This window comes from Harmonia axyridis, chromosome 7 (genome assembly GCF_914767665.1).
Source record: "Harmonia axyridis chromosome 7, icHarAxyr1.1, whole genome shotgun sequence".
NCBI lineage: Eukaryota > Metazoa > Arthropoda > Insecta > Coleoptera > Coccinellidae > Harmonia > Harmonia axyridis.
In genome coordinates, this window is record NC_059507.1 from 7,650,562 (window position 1) to 7,667,041 (window position 16,480).

Genomic DNA, 16,480 nt, shown 5'->3' on the forward strand with positions numbered 1-16,480 from the left:
AGCTTGGAACCGTGAATATTCGGTTTGGCTGCCGACGTTGAAGTATGGCCGGGATATCCTCATGATTTTCAGCGCTTGGGAATATCGTAATGAACCCATTTTACGTCTCCAGTCACAATGCAATGCAGAAATCCCTTCCGTCTTTGCCTTGCAAGCAGCTGTTCATAAGCAAACAAACGCCGTTCGACATCTCTCGGTTTCAACTCGTACGGCACCCAATTTCCTTGTTTCTGAATCATTCCCATGACTTTCGGGCGTTTTAAAATGGCTTGTTGCGTCACTCACAATGATCCTGCCAATTTTTGTTACGTTTGACACGAGTCTTGATCAAGTAATACCTTCAATTCTGCATCTTCGAAAACCTTCTTACTTCCACCGCCATGCTGGTCTTCGACGTCAAAATCTCCGTTCTTGAAGCGTTCAAACCACTCTCGGCACGTATTTCCACTAATAGCGGCCTCACCATTGGCATTTGCTAGCATTCGATGAGCATCAGGCGCAGATTTCTCTATATTAAAGCAGAAAATTTAAATCTTCTGCAAATGACGAGAATTTGGCTCGTAAGCTGACATTTTTAATCGAGAATAACTTTACGATGCAGACACAAATCGACTAATATTGCGATGGCGTTATGTTTACAAATACCCAAGCTTATTGTATGACATCTACGATCTTCGATATTTCGACTACCACTTACCGCTATAGCCAACTATTGCAGAACGGCGGTAGCAAAGTTGTACACCGCAAAGTAGCGAAAAAAACTATGGCTGTCTATTTTGAACACCCTATAACTTGGGAACCAGCGTTGACCAGAGTCTTCTGACCAGCTTTTCTTATTAAAGGCATAAAGGTCTACATAAAACTATACTAAACACTTGAAATTGACTGGTTACCATTTTTTAAACATCCAGGTACCTGATGGTTTTTGAACCAAAACGAATGAGATCAAATGAAGATGCTTTTGAAAAATAACGAACAATTTTCTAACATCCTCATCGTTTGGGGCCCCTTCCACGGACCAAACGGACCCCCGTTTGACAACCTCTAGGACCTGTCACCGCCGTTTTGGATTTATAGCACGCAGAAAAGTCAGCTCGCTGTACGAAACTCCCGAAAACCAAACAAACGGGTCCCTGCCGCCTCCGAATCGGGCGGGGAACCAGGGGGGGGCAGGGGGGGTGGTCGTAGCAGAGGGGCGAGGGGGCAGGCTTGGTAGGCTTCGGTCGCGAGACGGGTATCGGCGAGTCACTTTCAAGAAGTTGTGTGTCGTCTGAAATCCGGTGCGTTGCACTGAATTTGCCGATTTATTTATCGTACATACCGGCCAAAATGGGATTGGGATTCGGCTTGGATTTCGCGAAACGAGTCGAGGAGAGGGGAGGGGAGCACACCGAGGGGGGCGCTTGCCCAAAAATGTCCGCCATCAGGCTCTTTCGCGATCCTCCGATTGTTATGAGGAAGAAGATGATATCGGGAGCGGTGAGGTTTAGGGGTACCAGATGGGGGCAGAAATTAGACTAAACCTCGAAAAATATATATATATATAGAATATTCAATGAAAATACAATCAAATCTCAAACAAGAAGAATACCTAACAATTCGGGTGTTGTCGCGAACCATTGAAAGTCGATTTACACTATTAATACGCTCTATTAGTGTGACCTCACACACCGCCATCTTTGGTTCTCCTGTCAGTGTTCGGAATCCAAACAAATAGATTGTCATTCAAGTTAGTACGATGTCGTTGAAGGAATTGGCTTATTTTCATAAATTAGAGTATTTGAGGAACGATTTCACTTTCAATTGATAGACAGAAGGAACGAGGTTAATACCAGTAAGTTTGAATCATGTATCATTCCCCAGATTTTGTAAAAAACCGTGTTTATTAGTTGAACTTCTAGTTCGTACTTACTGGTATTAATCTCGTTCCTTCTGTCCAACAATTAATACTGAAATCGTTGCTTGAATAATCTTATTTATCAAAATGAGACAATTTCTTCAACGACAACGTACTAATTTGAATGATAATTTGTTTGTTTGGATTCCGAATACTGACAGGAGAACTAAAATGGCGGTGTGTGACGTCATCACTAATAGAGCGTATTGTCCCTAGTATAAGATTGCAGTTAGGAATTCACGTTTTGAATTGATATTCGAGCTACTTGACTTGAGTTCGACTTGAAATCAACTCAAGTTCAAGTCAAGTAATAGTTTTTCAATGTCGAATCAAGTACTTGATAAGTAAATACTTGTCTTGACATTGAAAAACTACTTTACTTGACTTGAACTTGAAAGGATTTCAAGTCAAACTCAAGTCAAGTGGACTGAATATCAAGTCAAGTAGCTTGGATATCAAGTCAAGCCGTGAATCCCTTTTGCAATTCTTGTAAAGGTGGCTGCCAAAGTACTTGATAAATAAATACTTGTCTTGTCATTGAAAAACTACTACTTGACTTGAACTTGAAAGGATTTCAGGTCAATCTCAAGTCAAGTAGCTTGAATATCAAGTCAAGTAGCTGAATATCAAGTCAAGTAGCTTGAATATCAAGTCAAGCCGTGAATCCCTAATTGCAATTCCTGCAAAGGAGACTGCCAATTCCCTTATCTACAAGTTGATTACGTTAATATTAATCAAGCTTTTCTGTTTTTTTTTTGGCGTATATTACTGATTGTTGTTTGATTTTTGGAGTAATCAATGGATGTTTGTTTCAATATGAAAAGGAAAGTATGCCTATTAACCATGGAAAACCATATCAGCCAAATGACCGCCACGGCAACGAGGATTTTTGCACCTGCACGAATGATTTTTGTTGAAAAAATATTACTTTGCTTTGTGTTTTTTCACAGGAAAAATTAAATGCCCGAATGGTATATGACAAGACTTCATGAGGCCATAATTACTTGTTTTCAAAGATATTGTAATCTTTCATGACAATAACTATTAAGTTTTGACGCGAGTAAACTCGAAAAAACTGCTGACAGGTGCTGTCATACAGTTTTCCATCTAGAAACCATTTCTTATTCTAAATTGGGCGTTTGTGATTGGTGGAAATTAAGACAAGGGAAAGAAGACGGTTTCGATTCTTCACATCACTGATTTTTACCAACAGCTCAAAATTTTCCACCAGTTTCACTATTGCCGTCCAAAAAGGTGCTTCACGACGACCCAAAAGTACTTTAGTTTTACGAACTGTGAATGCAAAATTTTTGTAGTAAATTTTAACAATCTCAGTGTGTTGTTGAAGCGTGTATCATTCCATTTATGGTACCTGTCAAACGTCAAAAGAAGACGTCTTCAAAAAGTGACAGCTGCCCAGATAGCGGGTTATTCAAAATGAAACGCCTTCAGATGTGTTTTTTTTTGTCAATCCAAAGTCAATAAAAATATTTTACTATAACTGAATGCTGTCATTGTAATAACACATTTCACAAATTTCGAATAGTTACTCAAATATGAACTTGACCACGTGGGTTTCCCGCAAGGATCTATTCCGGATATTCGAAATACCTCACCATATTAATTCTGACATCTGAATTTGTAGAGGTGGTTTTATACACTCACGACTAGGATCTTTTTAATCATTTTCCATTTATGATGGTGTTTTACATACTAAATTAATTCGGAAACGTCAGAGACGGCAAGTTTCAAACATCTCATTCCGAGTTGCATGTTAGATTCCATATTCGTGCAGAGAACTTAGGATGTTGTAATAAAATGTGACGATGTATTTTTTACGCGACAGGGCTGGACTCTCTGATAAGCTGGCTTGGATCTTCATTCGGATGAATATTTCGGTAAACGAGGTGTTCCTGAATTGGAGGTAGAAACACACTTTGTTTCGAGATACATCTCCAAAGATTTCCGTCCAAATTGTAGGTTATAGATGGCGCTCTATGCGCCCTACAATTATGCCATTATCGTAAAAAAAAACGCCTGCTTACCTGTGCCAGAAACTCGAGCAGTAACATTTCCCACAAGCGTGTCCTTCTCCACATTTTCTGTCACAGAAAACGTGTATCTAGCTCTTTCAAAAATGGGCGGTCTCTGCGCAGAATCGATCACAGAAATGAACACTTCCGCGTCCACAGCCGATTTCAGATCTGCGCCGTCGGTGGCGCTGATGTTCAGGTGGTGATAAGGCAGATTCCTTCTGGAAAGGGAACCTGGACGGTTGACGAATATCTCCCCTGTGTGCCTGTCGATTCTGAAGAGTCCAGCGTCGTTTCCTGCAGAGATCTTGTAGGTTAACTGGCCGAATCGTCCCGAGTCGGCGTCTGTCGCCACGACGACCACAACTGGTGAATTTGCTGAAAAAGAACTGTCACCCTCGCGTAAGGAGACGTTGTATTCTCTGGGGTAGAACACTGGACGGTTGTCGTCGACGTCTGTGATCTGGATTTTGACCATCGCAGTTGTGCCGAGGCCACCTGAAACAAGAAGAAAATTTCTATGTATTGATTGGTATTCTGTGGTTGAAGACACTGACAGCTGGTAGATAATGAACACCGAGTAAATCAGTGGATAAGCTTTTGAATGAAATTTGTGTCTTGGAGAAGAAGTTCCAACCTTTCCGGTAGAAAAGAATATCAATTCTGATGTATTTTGATGTAGATAATATGAAATACTAGTGCATCTTGCCAGATATTCAGCTTCTGTTTCTGTTCTATAATTGATTTCGAGAATGTGAAGAGCAAGAGAAATTTAATTCTGCTATGGACTCTGATAATGGTAGTATATACATTTCAGCGATGCCATGACGTCATGGATGACGAAATCGATATGCCAACTATAGCCCCCTTGAAAATGCACTAAAAACTGGCCAAAATTTCTGAAGTTTCTGTTGTCAACTGGTTCTGATTGTGCGTATTTATTTCATTAGTTATAAGAATATGTTTTTGTTGTTCTGAATTTAATTTTCAGCTGCTATACTCATCGGCATTTATAAAAAATATTGATTTCGTAAGAATTTGAAGGAATCATTTGCAATTTCGAAGATATTAGGAGAAAGACATCACGTTTTGAGTTCAAATTCTCCCTTTAGTGTATTTTCAATATATTTTCCGTGAATGTGAAATTTCACACCTCTAAGCGAACATTCCTGACCCAAGAACAGACCCCTGGGGTGTAGCCACAAAAAAACTCGAAGGTATTTTAAAATATCAATGTATTATCGTTGTATTTCCGATATTCTGATATTCATATGTATGAATTAGAACCGATGGAATCTCCGTTTGAAGGAACTGCCGGACGGTGAGAAAATCCCAGGGTCCTCTGCAAGATTCATCTCGACGTTACGGAGGCGATTTAATTCACATCTTATACCGTTTCCTCTAGCTCTGCCTCCTCCTTGTAGAAAACGATATATGCGATAGTTTTCACGTGCAGACGTAATAATAGCTGCTATAAGGATTTTTGCGGGGTCGTAATTCTAGCAGGAAATACAGTAGTATGCAGGAATTGCGGAAACTATGCGATACTGAACTCACGGCCGGGGACGCTGCTCTGATAGAAGCGCAGGAAAGGCACCGTGGCGGTATGCGCGCAATGAATAATGTTCTATTTGGAATAAAGGAATGGTACGAACTGTTCTGCCTTCAAAATTGTGACTTGGGTATGTGAAATGATATTTTTCCCAAGTGAGCTTAGAGCAAATATGTAAATATGGTGAAAAATACGAGAAAAGCGCCTGCCTATTGCACCCTTGGAGACGATGCTTATGGCATTTAGGTATACTTAGGGAATATTCAATGAAAAATATTCAGTATCTCTTAAGGATGTAAAAAGGTAAAACAAATACATACAGTGTGACCAATTTGAAATGACGAAGTTCATTTTTATACCGAAAATGGAAAGATGTGACTATAATGTAAATACCACCATGATATTGGCCATATCACAATATTCTTGCACACCAAAATCTGAAAAATCGTGGTATCCGTTTTCAAGATAATTGAGGCTTTTTTTCTATTAGTGAAAGAACGTGCCGAGAGTGGTTTCAACGCTTCAAGAACGGTGATTTCGAGCAGCATGGCAGTGGAAGAGAGAAGGTTTTCGAAGATGCAGAATTCAAGGTATTACTTGATCAAGACTCGTGTCAAACGCAACAAGAATTGGCAGAATTGTTGGAAGTGACGCAACAAGCCATTTCAAAATGCCTGAAAGTCATTGATTCAGAAACAAGGAAATTGGATGCCGTACGAGTTGAAGCCGAGAGATGTTGAATGGCGTTTGTTTGCTTGTGAACAGCTGCTTGTAAGGCAAAGACGAAAGGGATTTCTGCATTGAATTGTGACTGGAAACGAAAAATGGGTTCACTACGATAATCCCAAGTGCAGAAAATCATGGGGATATGGCGGCCATGCTTACACGTCGACGGTCAAACCCAATATTCACGGTTCCAAGGTCTTGCTCACTATTTGGTGGGACTAGCTCAGCGCAGTGTATTATCAGTTGTTAAAACCGACTGAAACAATCACAGGCTGACCAGCACTTCCGGTCTTATGAAGAAGTATAAAATTGGATCGATTCGTGGATCACTTAAGAAGATGACCAGTTTTTTCAACGCGGAATTCGTACGCTACCTGAAAGATGGAAGAAAGTAGTGGCCAGCGATGGACAATACTTTGAATCATAAATGTATAACCAGTTTTTTAATATGAAGCTTTGAATTTCGGAAAAAAAAGGCAGAGGCAAAGTTGTACGCCTATATAGTTCTGATTGCCAATCAACATTAAATTTAGCAAGAACCTTGGAATTTCTTATCAACATTTCATTTCGATCAATTTTGTAGTTTTTAAATTATGAGGAAAACAAAATTTCGAACTAATGTATCTACGGAAACCCTAGTTGGATTTTTCCCTTCGACTAATTCAACTGAAGCATTGGAGATTCGAAGGTGACCAGATATTTTAAGTCTTTAGTTTTTTTCCAGCGAGAGTACTAGAATTCAACTGACGAAATGAAAAAGCTATCTGTTCGGGGAGCGATCGCTCTGAAACGATGAAATGATGGAATAATCGTAAAATTCATCTCGAAGTTTCAATTTCCTCCCAAAACGAGTTGGAATACACAACCCCAAAAACGAATTGTTCCCATTTTCAAGAATCTAGCAACCGCTGAATCCGGTTCTGAGAGCAAAGCGTTGCCGTATAGATTTCTGCATCCTATTCTACTGTATTCTATAATCTATTAACTATTTATGAAGTGCAGATGTACAAAACAAACCCGGAATCACGATGTCATTCTTAACTTCGGCTCACGAACCAAAAATCGTGAGACAGGTGTCATTTTTCATTCGGGGTGACCATACAGATACTCAAGAATGCGAAAGTGTTGAGAACAATATATTTATTACCCTCAACAGCATTGTACGAAGATAGAAACAGAACGAACTGACAATTTTCCTGAGAGATTATATATCTAGCTTTAGGATTCGATACATGTTTGATTTATGAATGTTAAACCACAGAAAAATACCGAGACGTATGCTTTGTTTCAACAGACATCACTGAATAAATGGCTGATAGATATAGGTATAAATTTACCGCATCCTTCTCTATGACATATACAATTGATTTGGTAATTTCAGCATTTCAAATAAATTGAAGAAATATAGTATCATTTAAAATTCCAGAGAAAGAATAGAAATGTATAAATAAAAGTGATGATAATTAGTGAACAATTCAAAAAGCTTACCTCTGTCAGTAGCTACGACTGGGAACTCATAAGAATTTCTTGTTTCGTAGTCCAACTCCTTACTGATGCAAATTTCTCCAGTTGAAGATCTGACTTCGAACTCTTTCAATTTTCCAAAACCATCACCGATGGTGTAATTCACCATGGCATTGACCCCACAGTCAGGATCGGTTGCAGAGATCTGAAAAGAACATTTCAATGAGATCAAGGAGTACAATGAGAACCACAGAGTTTTTGATATGTAGTTCTAGGTGTAATGAGGGATGAAATCTGTTTATACCAATTCAGGAACACCCTGTATTTCAGTGAGTATATTGCTATTCAACTAACTTTAAATTATTCATAAATTTCGACGCTCATTATGGCATGTTTTCGTAAAAAAAAATGGCTTTCAATTCGAAAGACCCTTGCATGCCAGAAGATTGCTGAATATTCACAACAAATCATGGGACTCATTTAGAATCTGCTAAAAATAAACGGCCGACGAGATAAAATCAAGAACAAATTTGTGCATTTTCAATTTCGCCCAGCATCACTGGAACGATTCATCAAAGTCACAGTGTGGTGTGCACTTTGGTGTTCACACGAAGTAAGAGTACTATGACTGATTACCCTGAACAGATCGGCAACAGAGATTCTTAATTGTCTCCAAGGAGTAGAAGGAGAGTGGCCTCATCTCGAGGGGTGTTTCTAGAATGCACGCCTGACAAATGTGGTAGAATTAGTAATAAGAGTTATTGGTGAGGATTAATAAGGAATCCTCGAATGATCCCTCGGTGTTCCTTAATTGAAGGTACAAACGAAACTGTCAGATTATAAGAAAAAAAGACTTTGGCCCGCAAATGCTTTGTTTTCAAGTAATGGGGTGTTGAAGTTTGATTTCTTCTCATAGCACCTTCCCTCCACAAGATATTGAACTTAAAATTGGCATAGATATCCCAATTTTAAAGTTTTCATAAAGTGAAAAGTGGATGCAAATCTACAGGGTTATAATATTTCTTGGATAGAGCCCGCTTCTTTTCTCCAGCACAATATTTTGATGAACCACTGGTAGTTCAGAAAAATGTTGGAATAGACTATGTTCCAGTACTACACTTTTTGGTTTCTTGTATTTCTGTCGTATCTTCTACCAATTCTCTAGAATCCTAGTATTTTAATTATTGTTTGGAGCTTGAAGTTATTAATCTACATCTGAAGGCAGAATTTCATCTCGATCAAACAAGAAGTTTTGAAATTATCAATATAATTGTATTTGCGGGAGGAAAAGCAACACTTTGCGCACTTGATAAGAAATTAAATATTTCAATTTCAAATCGAATCAGAAGAGCTGATCTAATCCAACATAAGGAACCTTACATATAATTCAAATCCTCAAAAATCTACCCAAAAACTCCAAATGTTGAGGTGACGATATGATAATGAACATAAGTTGACTTCAATCGGTCACAGCGTGAACATATGAAACAATTATATGAATAATGGTGGCCATAAACGTCCGTTTTGCTTTACGACGCGCAATGTTCTTACAGAGACATTTAAATTTCAATCCGAGTATCCAATGTCCTTCTAGTTCAAACAATGTGGTACTAAAATTATGATAACCATACTTATATTAACGGAATATGGGTGGGTAGGTTACCGTTACGAGGTGTTCTAATCAATTGTAGATATCTTCAAAAAGATCTATTCGAACGACTTTCCACGTCTACTTCTATAGGTATAGACACCGGCAGCAAACACTGCTCAACTGCACATGTCGAAATGTTGAACAAATGCAATTGATTTTATTGCTCTATCTCGGTATTCTACATCGAGATCTAATTTACAATAGAGAATGTAGTTCAAATATTTTGGACTAGGAAGCTAGGAACGAAAGAAATTAGGCTCTAATGAAGTAGGTTTTGTCAAGGTTGAAGCCTATTTCGAAAGCAAAAACGTAGAGTAATAAACATAGATAGAGGGAGTATACGCTATTTTTACATGTCCCCAACATGGTTAGATTACGTTGTCGGATTGTGATATATTTTCAAATCCACAATTTTACTATATCGTTATGAATGTATATTATATTGAATGAAATATATTTATTTGAGAGATTGCCGATTAAATATGCAAATTTGAATATTTGTAATCCGATATTTTTCCCAATTGTCGAATTTATAATAAGCAAGATATTTGTAATTTTCTGTATCTACCTGCTGAAATCCAAGGTTTGGCAACTTTTGCTCTCCTAGTGTCATCGGTTGTTTCACGTCGTTTGGCGCGATTGAAATTTGTTTTCGGAATTTTTGACATATTTAGGTATTTATTACATTATATTTTGAGTTGATATGAAACGTTGATTCACTATGGGACATAAAAAGTGCGTCCTTTGTGGATAAACTCGCGAATTGAGTGAACTATCTTATCACTGATATGTTTTCATTTTCGCTTGCTTCATGTCAAATTTGATAGTTCAAGTTGGGGACAAAATTTGCTTACTAAAAATGACATACGCTCCCTCTATCTATGTCCTCTGAGGAGTACATGTATCACAATTGAAGGTGACCATGTTGACGAATAAAGTAAATTTTTAAAGAAAAATGTGTTCTTCCTGGTTAGGCAAGGTACATATTGGTGGAAATGGTATGCATAATTTGAAATCATGGAATAGACTAAAAATTGTTGGAACAAGAAGATTTTCCAGCCAGTTCGAGGACTTTTAAACATTTCAATAACGAACTCGAACATTTCAAAAAAGTAATGCCCTACCCTTCATTCTTTTTATATTATTCTTACTACCCATCATTCTGGAACAAACGAAGCATTAGTGTTAATGCGGCTTAACCTGGCGGTAAATTAGGAACCGAATCTAAATTCAGATGAACGAGCTATGAAATTACCAAAATCTCGAATTGGGCATGGTGTTTCCAAATCTATTGAAGACGGTCCGGAGAAAATAAAGAAGAACTTACTGACATAACAAAAGGAAGATTGATAAAACCGGTCGAGAGTGCATCATTTTTGTAGGATGCAGATCAACTCTGTTTCCTTGGATACAATTCTGATATGAAATAACAAAATCAGGATTGATGCAAAGTTTCATATTGATTGTGTCACCAGCATCATAGAATATTCCAGTAGAATATCGGATGCAAATATGAAATATTCAAGTAGAAACAGATATGACCGAGTAGAAATTTTGTGTGTAGATTTAAACTTAACAAATTAAAGTTAGATGCAAAGTTTCTTTCTCTAATTCTATGGTAAATCCGTTCATTCTGGCCTCAGGGTAAAAAACATAGATAGAGGGAGAATATGTCATTTTCAGTAAGCAAATTTTGTCCCCAACATGAACTATCAAATTTGACATGAAGCGCGCGGAAATGAAAACATTTCAGTGATACGATATTTCACTCAATTGGAGAGTTTCTCCACAAAGAATGCACTTCTTATGTCCCACAGTGAATCAACGTTTCACATTAACTCAAAATATATTGAAATAAATACCTAGATACATCAGAAATTCAGAAAACAAACTTCAAGCGCGCCAAAAGACGTGAAACAACCGATGACACTAGGAGAGCAACAAATAATGTCGAATTAAAAAAAAAATGTATGTTTACTAATTGGGTTCGGAAGTTACTGTTGTAGCTATAGAGACAATACAAATTTCAATTGGCTATGTTCAAAAGTAGCATTACCGTTAGAAAAAACTGTTGATGGGCTCATATCTGAATCAGGCATAACGTCACCATCTTTGAAAATAGATATCTAAGAATTTTCTCGAAAAATCTTCCCAGAGAAATAAAACATTTTAATATAGAATGACGATCGCCGAGATCAAAACGAACCCCATCTTCAAAAAGTGTGTACAGTGCATCCCATTTTGGGTGAGACAGCCAGGTTTCTCGCTTGTTATTTAAGATAGAGCCTTGCGGTTTTCACGTTCCTCTCCTACTTTTTCGTGAAACTCAAGTTGGTCTAATCAGATTTTGCATAACTGTTTCCGTTCAAGAGATACAGGGTCATTTTGGAAATTGATACTTTTCGGACCCCTCCTTTATCTCCGAAGTTATTAGGAATAATGCTGAGGTGAAAACTACGTCTGAATCAGAATTTTGCGTAGAATCCAGTGGCGTACTCAATTATTTTTTTCGGGGTATGGTTTTGAAGATTCAACACAAACCTATGTTTTTTTAATGGAACACCATGTGTATCATTACTTCGTTGAATTCGTTATTTTTTTCCCTTCAAAATGATATATGACACTATGCAGGTAGGATGTTCAGAAATGTTAAAAAAACATTAAAACTTCAAATAATGATGATTTTTTGTTAATGGGCAATGGATTTCCCATAGAAAAGAAGAATCAATAATGATAACAATAATTTATAGCGATGACAGCTAGATCAGATTGGTTTTTTCCCTCCAATGCCTACTTGATAAAACAATGCTCCCAAATGCATAGTAGCCATAATAACAACAAGGATGTTTGTGTCATCAATGACCTACTACTTTTAAAAATCGAAAGTAATAATCCTCTTATTGAAACATAGAAAATTCATGGCCCATTAACAAAAAATCATCATTATTTGATGTTTTAATTTTTTTTTTTACATTTCTGAACATCCTACCTACATAGTATCATATATCATTTTGAAGGGAAAAAAATAACGAATTCAACGAAGTAATGATACACATGGTGTTCCATTAAAAAAACATAGGTTTGTGTTGAATCTTCAAAACCATACCCCGAAAAAAAATATTGAGTACGCCACTGGATTCTACGCAGAATTCTGATTCAGACGTAGTTTTTACCTCAGCATTATTTCTAATAACTTCGGAGATAAAGAAGGGGTCCGAAAAGTATCAATTTCCAAAATCACCCTGTATCTCTTGAACGGAAACAGTTATGCAAAATCTGATTAGACCAACTTGAGTTTCACGAAAAAGTAGGACAGGAACGTGAAAACCGCAAGGCTCTATCTTAAATAACAAGCGAGAAACCTGGCTGTCTCACCCAAATTGGGATGCACTGTACACGTGTTTCCATCACTTTTATTCATAATTCTCGCTAGATCTCGCGATAAAACACCTCATTCTTTGCAGCACAGCAGCATACTCGCGTCAAGATCAAGATACCGCTTTTCTATTAGCGCCTCCTGACATCGGCCAAGGAACCATTGATAGAGGAAGATTCGAAGGATGACTCTTGGAATCTATTTTCACGACTCCTCAACGCTTTTTGATTGATTGCATCGTTTGTCTTTTTGTCGATACTCCCGGCAGTTGTGGCTCTTCTATTGGCAAGATGTCAAACTTTAATGCACGCAGTGAAGCGGTATCTGTAATGGCCTGCGATTGTGAAACGTTGATTGGAAATTGGTGGTTCTCTTCGATGGGAAATGGTGTTTTCCCAGAATCGTTGCCAGAACGAAAATGGAGAGGCTCGGATTTTTACCACTGCCTTTCTAAGAAATTCCTGGAGTTCGATTCTTCAGAATTTGAAGCAACTGAACGCAGGACAGGGTTTTGAAAAGCGGATATTTCGAAAAGTGAAACAAACAGTTGAAGAATGAACTAAACACTTGAAAAATACAAGAGAAACTAACTCAGATCTCGTTACGGTCACCTTCGATTGTAATACATGTACTCCTCAGAGGAATAAACATAGATAGAGGGAGCATAGGTCATTTTCAGTGAGCAAATTTTGGCCCCAACATGAACTATCAAATTTGACATGAAGCGCGTGGAAATGAAAACATATCAGTGATAAGATATTTCACTCAATTGGCGAGTTTCTCCACAAAGAACGCACTTCTTATGTTACATAGTGAATAAACTCAAAATATATTGAAATAAATACCCAAATATATCAGAAATTTAGAAAACAAACATCAAGTGCGCCAAACGACGTGCAACAACCGATGACACTAGGAGAGCAAAAGTTGCCAAACCTTGGATTTCAACAGGTAGATAGCGAAAATAATAAATATTCTGCCTATTATAAATTCGGACAATTAGGAAAATATCGGATTCCATATATTCAAATTTGCGTATCATTCAAATAAATATATTTCTTCTAATATAATCTACATTCATAACGATATGGTAATATTGTGGATTTGAAAATATATCACAATGCGACAACGTAACCTAACCATGTTGGGGACATGTAAAAATTTCGTATACTCCCTCTTTCTATGTTTATTACTCTATGGGGTACTCAAAATATCATTACGCAACTCATGCTCTGATGAACCAATAAATAGAATCCGTAAATTTCCCATAGTTACGGCGTATTGATAAGTGAATATACTACTTGACGACTTGGTATAATAGTTTTGGTTTTTCGCCTCCTGCCTTATTGTGATCATTCTTGGACGTTCGCCAAAAAATAAAAGTCAAGCTCAGTGAAATGTCATTGAATTATCAAAATGCAGTGCTTTGGTTATAGATATTGAAATTATTCGTTATATAAACGAATACCACTCGAGCATAGAAAATATATTTCGATTATACGAACCTCTTCACTCGACGTAATTCGCGAAACACCACTCGAGCTGCGCTCTCGTGATGTTTCGCGAATTAAGTCTCGTGAATCGGTGTATAATCGGATATTGTCTATGCTCTTGTGATATTATAACTGATAATATTTCTAACATTCATAATAGATATAATATATCCACAAATATCAATACCCAAAATGAATCAACATATGAACAATACTGAATAAGATAAAGACATTTTAGTATACAATAAAATAACAATAATAAATAAGACAAACTGAAGAAATTCTCATAAATAAAGCTAAAAAAAGCCAAAAGAGAAACAAACATCCTGAAGCGGATATCTAAACGTTTGCAACATGTGTAAAATAAAAAAAAAAAGGTATTCACTTAATGAATAATCAATTAAATCAGTTATATCCATCCCCGGTTGAAAATAATAAACCGAAATCTGGGTAATCTGCTTTATAATAGACCTCGAGGCCGATTTCATCTCGCTATAGCTGGCCTGAATTGAAGGTGAATGCAACGTCAGGCTACCAGAAATCATGGTGCATTAAAGCTTGCAACCATCCGACATCAACGATTTATGAAATTGTATTCATAATGAGACTAAATATGACGGAAACGGTCAGTCGTTCTCGCGCAGAGCTCTCGGACAATCTCCTGATTTATTACAGGGGGATCTCCGAAGGCTTACCGGTCTTCTCTCTTTCATTCCGCAATTCGATGGTAAGTACGTGAAATGCGATGCTGATTCGTGGCGAAAACCGACGTGCCTAGTAACTCGAGTATCGGTAAGAATTGAAAAAAACACAACAACAAGGTCGAAGAATTGTGATACAAAATATTCACAATCTTCTACTTAGATATAAATGACATGTCCTACCGTCACAATCATAAAATGAATAGACGCATCATAATATTCAATTAATATATTAACTGACAAAGAAACTGCAACATCCAGAAGGAGCTGTTTAAATTTTTTGTTCAAATATAGATAGTAAAGCAAGGAGTAAATGACTGAATTTGGAGAAAAAACTCGTGAAGGTTTTTTCATGTAAACAATTTTTGTTACTTAATTATTGTAGTAGTTTTTTGCAAGTTTTTTGAATTTCACAACAAACCAGCTATTCGAGGGGATCCAAAGTCGATGTTTAATTGTTGTTAAAATTCCTTGTATGCGGAATTTATCGCCAGCTAAGTGAATTTGAAAGAGGTCGAATTATTGGTCTACGAAAGGCGGATATGTCATTTCGAGAAATCGCTAACCGTACGAACAGAAATCCAACTACTGTTATGAGATGTTGTCAAACGTGGTTTGATAATGCCCAAAATCGAAGCAGAGTAGGCACCGGACGTCGAAGGGGCACAAATGAAGTTCAAGATCGACGTCTAAGCCATTATAGACCGATTGCGACAACTCGATCTTTGGCTGATGAGTGGTTAGGAGAACAAGGCCTTCCTGTAACTGTCCGAAAAGTTTACCGTCGAATAAGGTCTTTTGGACTTGAGCATTATCGACCCCATCTTGTGTTACCTCTGACGGTTGAGCATCGCCGGCAACGATTACAGTGGTGTAGAGAACGTCAACATTGGAATGTGGAATGGCATCAGGTCGTGTTGCTGATGAATCTCGATTCTCCTTGGGTGCACATGATGGCAGAAGAAGGGTTAGATGACGTCAGGGAGAAAGACGTGAACCTCAGTTGGATGTTGAGCGTCATGTACACCGGACAGTAGGCGTTATGGGGTGCCATTGCACATGCAAGTAGGTCACCTTTAGTCTTTATTCGAGGTAACATGACAGCGCTGCGTTACCTTCGAGAAATGGTGGAGACATATGTTCTCCCTTACCTTAACCGGCTCGATAATCCAATATTTCAGCAGAATAATGCCCGACCTCAGGTTGCCAGAGTTAGTTTAAACTTTTTCGAAGATATCCATGTGAATCTTTTGCCATGGCCGCCCAGATCCCCCAATATTTAGCCCATAGAGCATGATTAGGACAACATGGGTAGAAGGCTTGGAAATTTACCCCAGCCCCCACGGACTTTGGCGGCTCTGAGACATGAAGTACAGGTAGCTTACGATAGTATTCCTCAAGAAGAAATATACCATCTTATTGCATCAATGCCGAGACGTGTTGGGGAGTGTATATATAATCGCGGTGGGCAAACACACTATTAACAAATTTATTAAAAAGAATTGTAAACCCTTCGTTTTTTTTACAAATTTCAATCATTTACTCCTTGCTATAGAATCTATGTTTTACAAAAAGAAAAAAATTAAA

General features: G+C 37.7%; 1 protein-coding gene across 2 annotated transcripts in view; it reads right to left on the reverse strand.

Moving 5' to 3' along the window:
* Positions 1 to 16,480, reverse strand: part of LOC123685129 (protein dachsous) — a 332,634-nt gene that overhangs the window by 26,949 nt on the left and 289,205 nt on the right. For both annotated transcript variants that reach the window (XM_045624720.1, XM_045624719.1), the window contains exons 3-4: positions 7,697 to 7,877; positions 3,943 to 4,428 (exon numbers count right to left, since the gene is read on the reverse strand). In XM_045624720.1, coding sequence (XP_045480676.1) covers positions 3,943 to 4,428; positions 7,697 to 7,877 — 667 coding nt within the window. The remainder of the gene's footprint in view (positions 1 to 3,942; positions 4,429 to 7,696; positions 7,878 to 16,480) is intronic.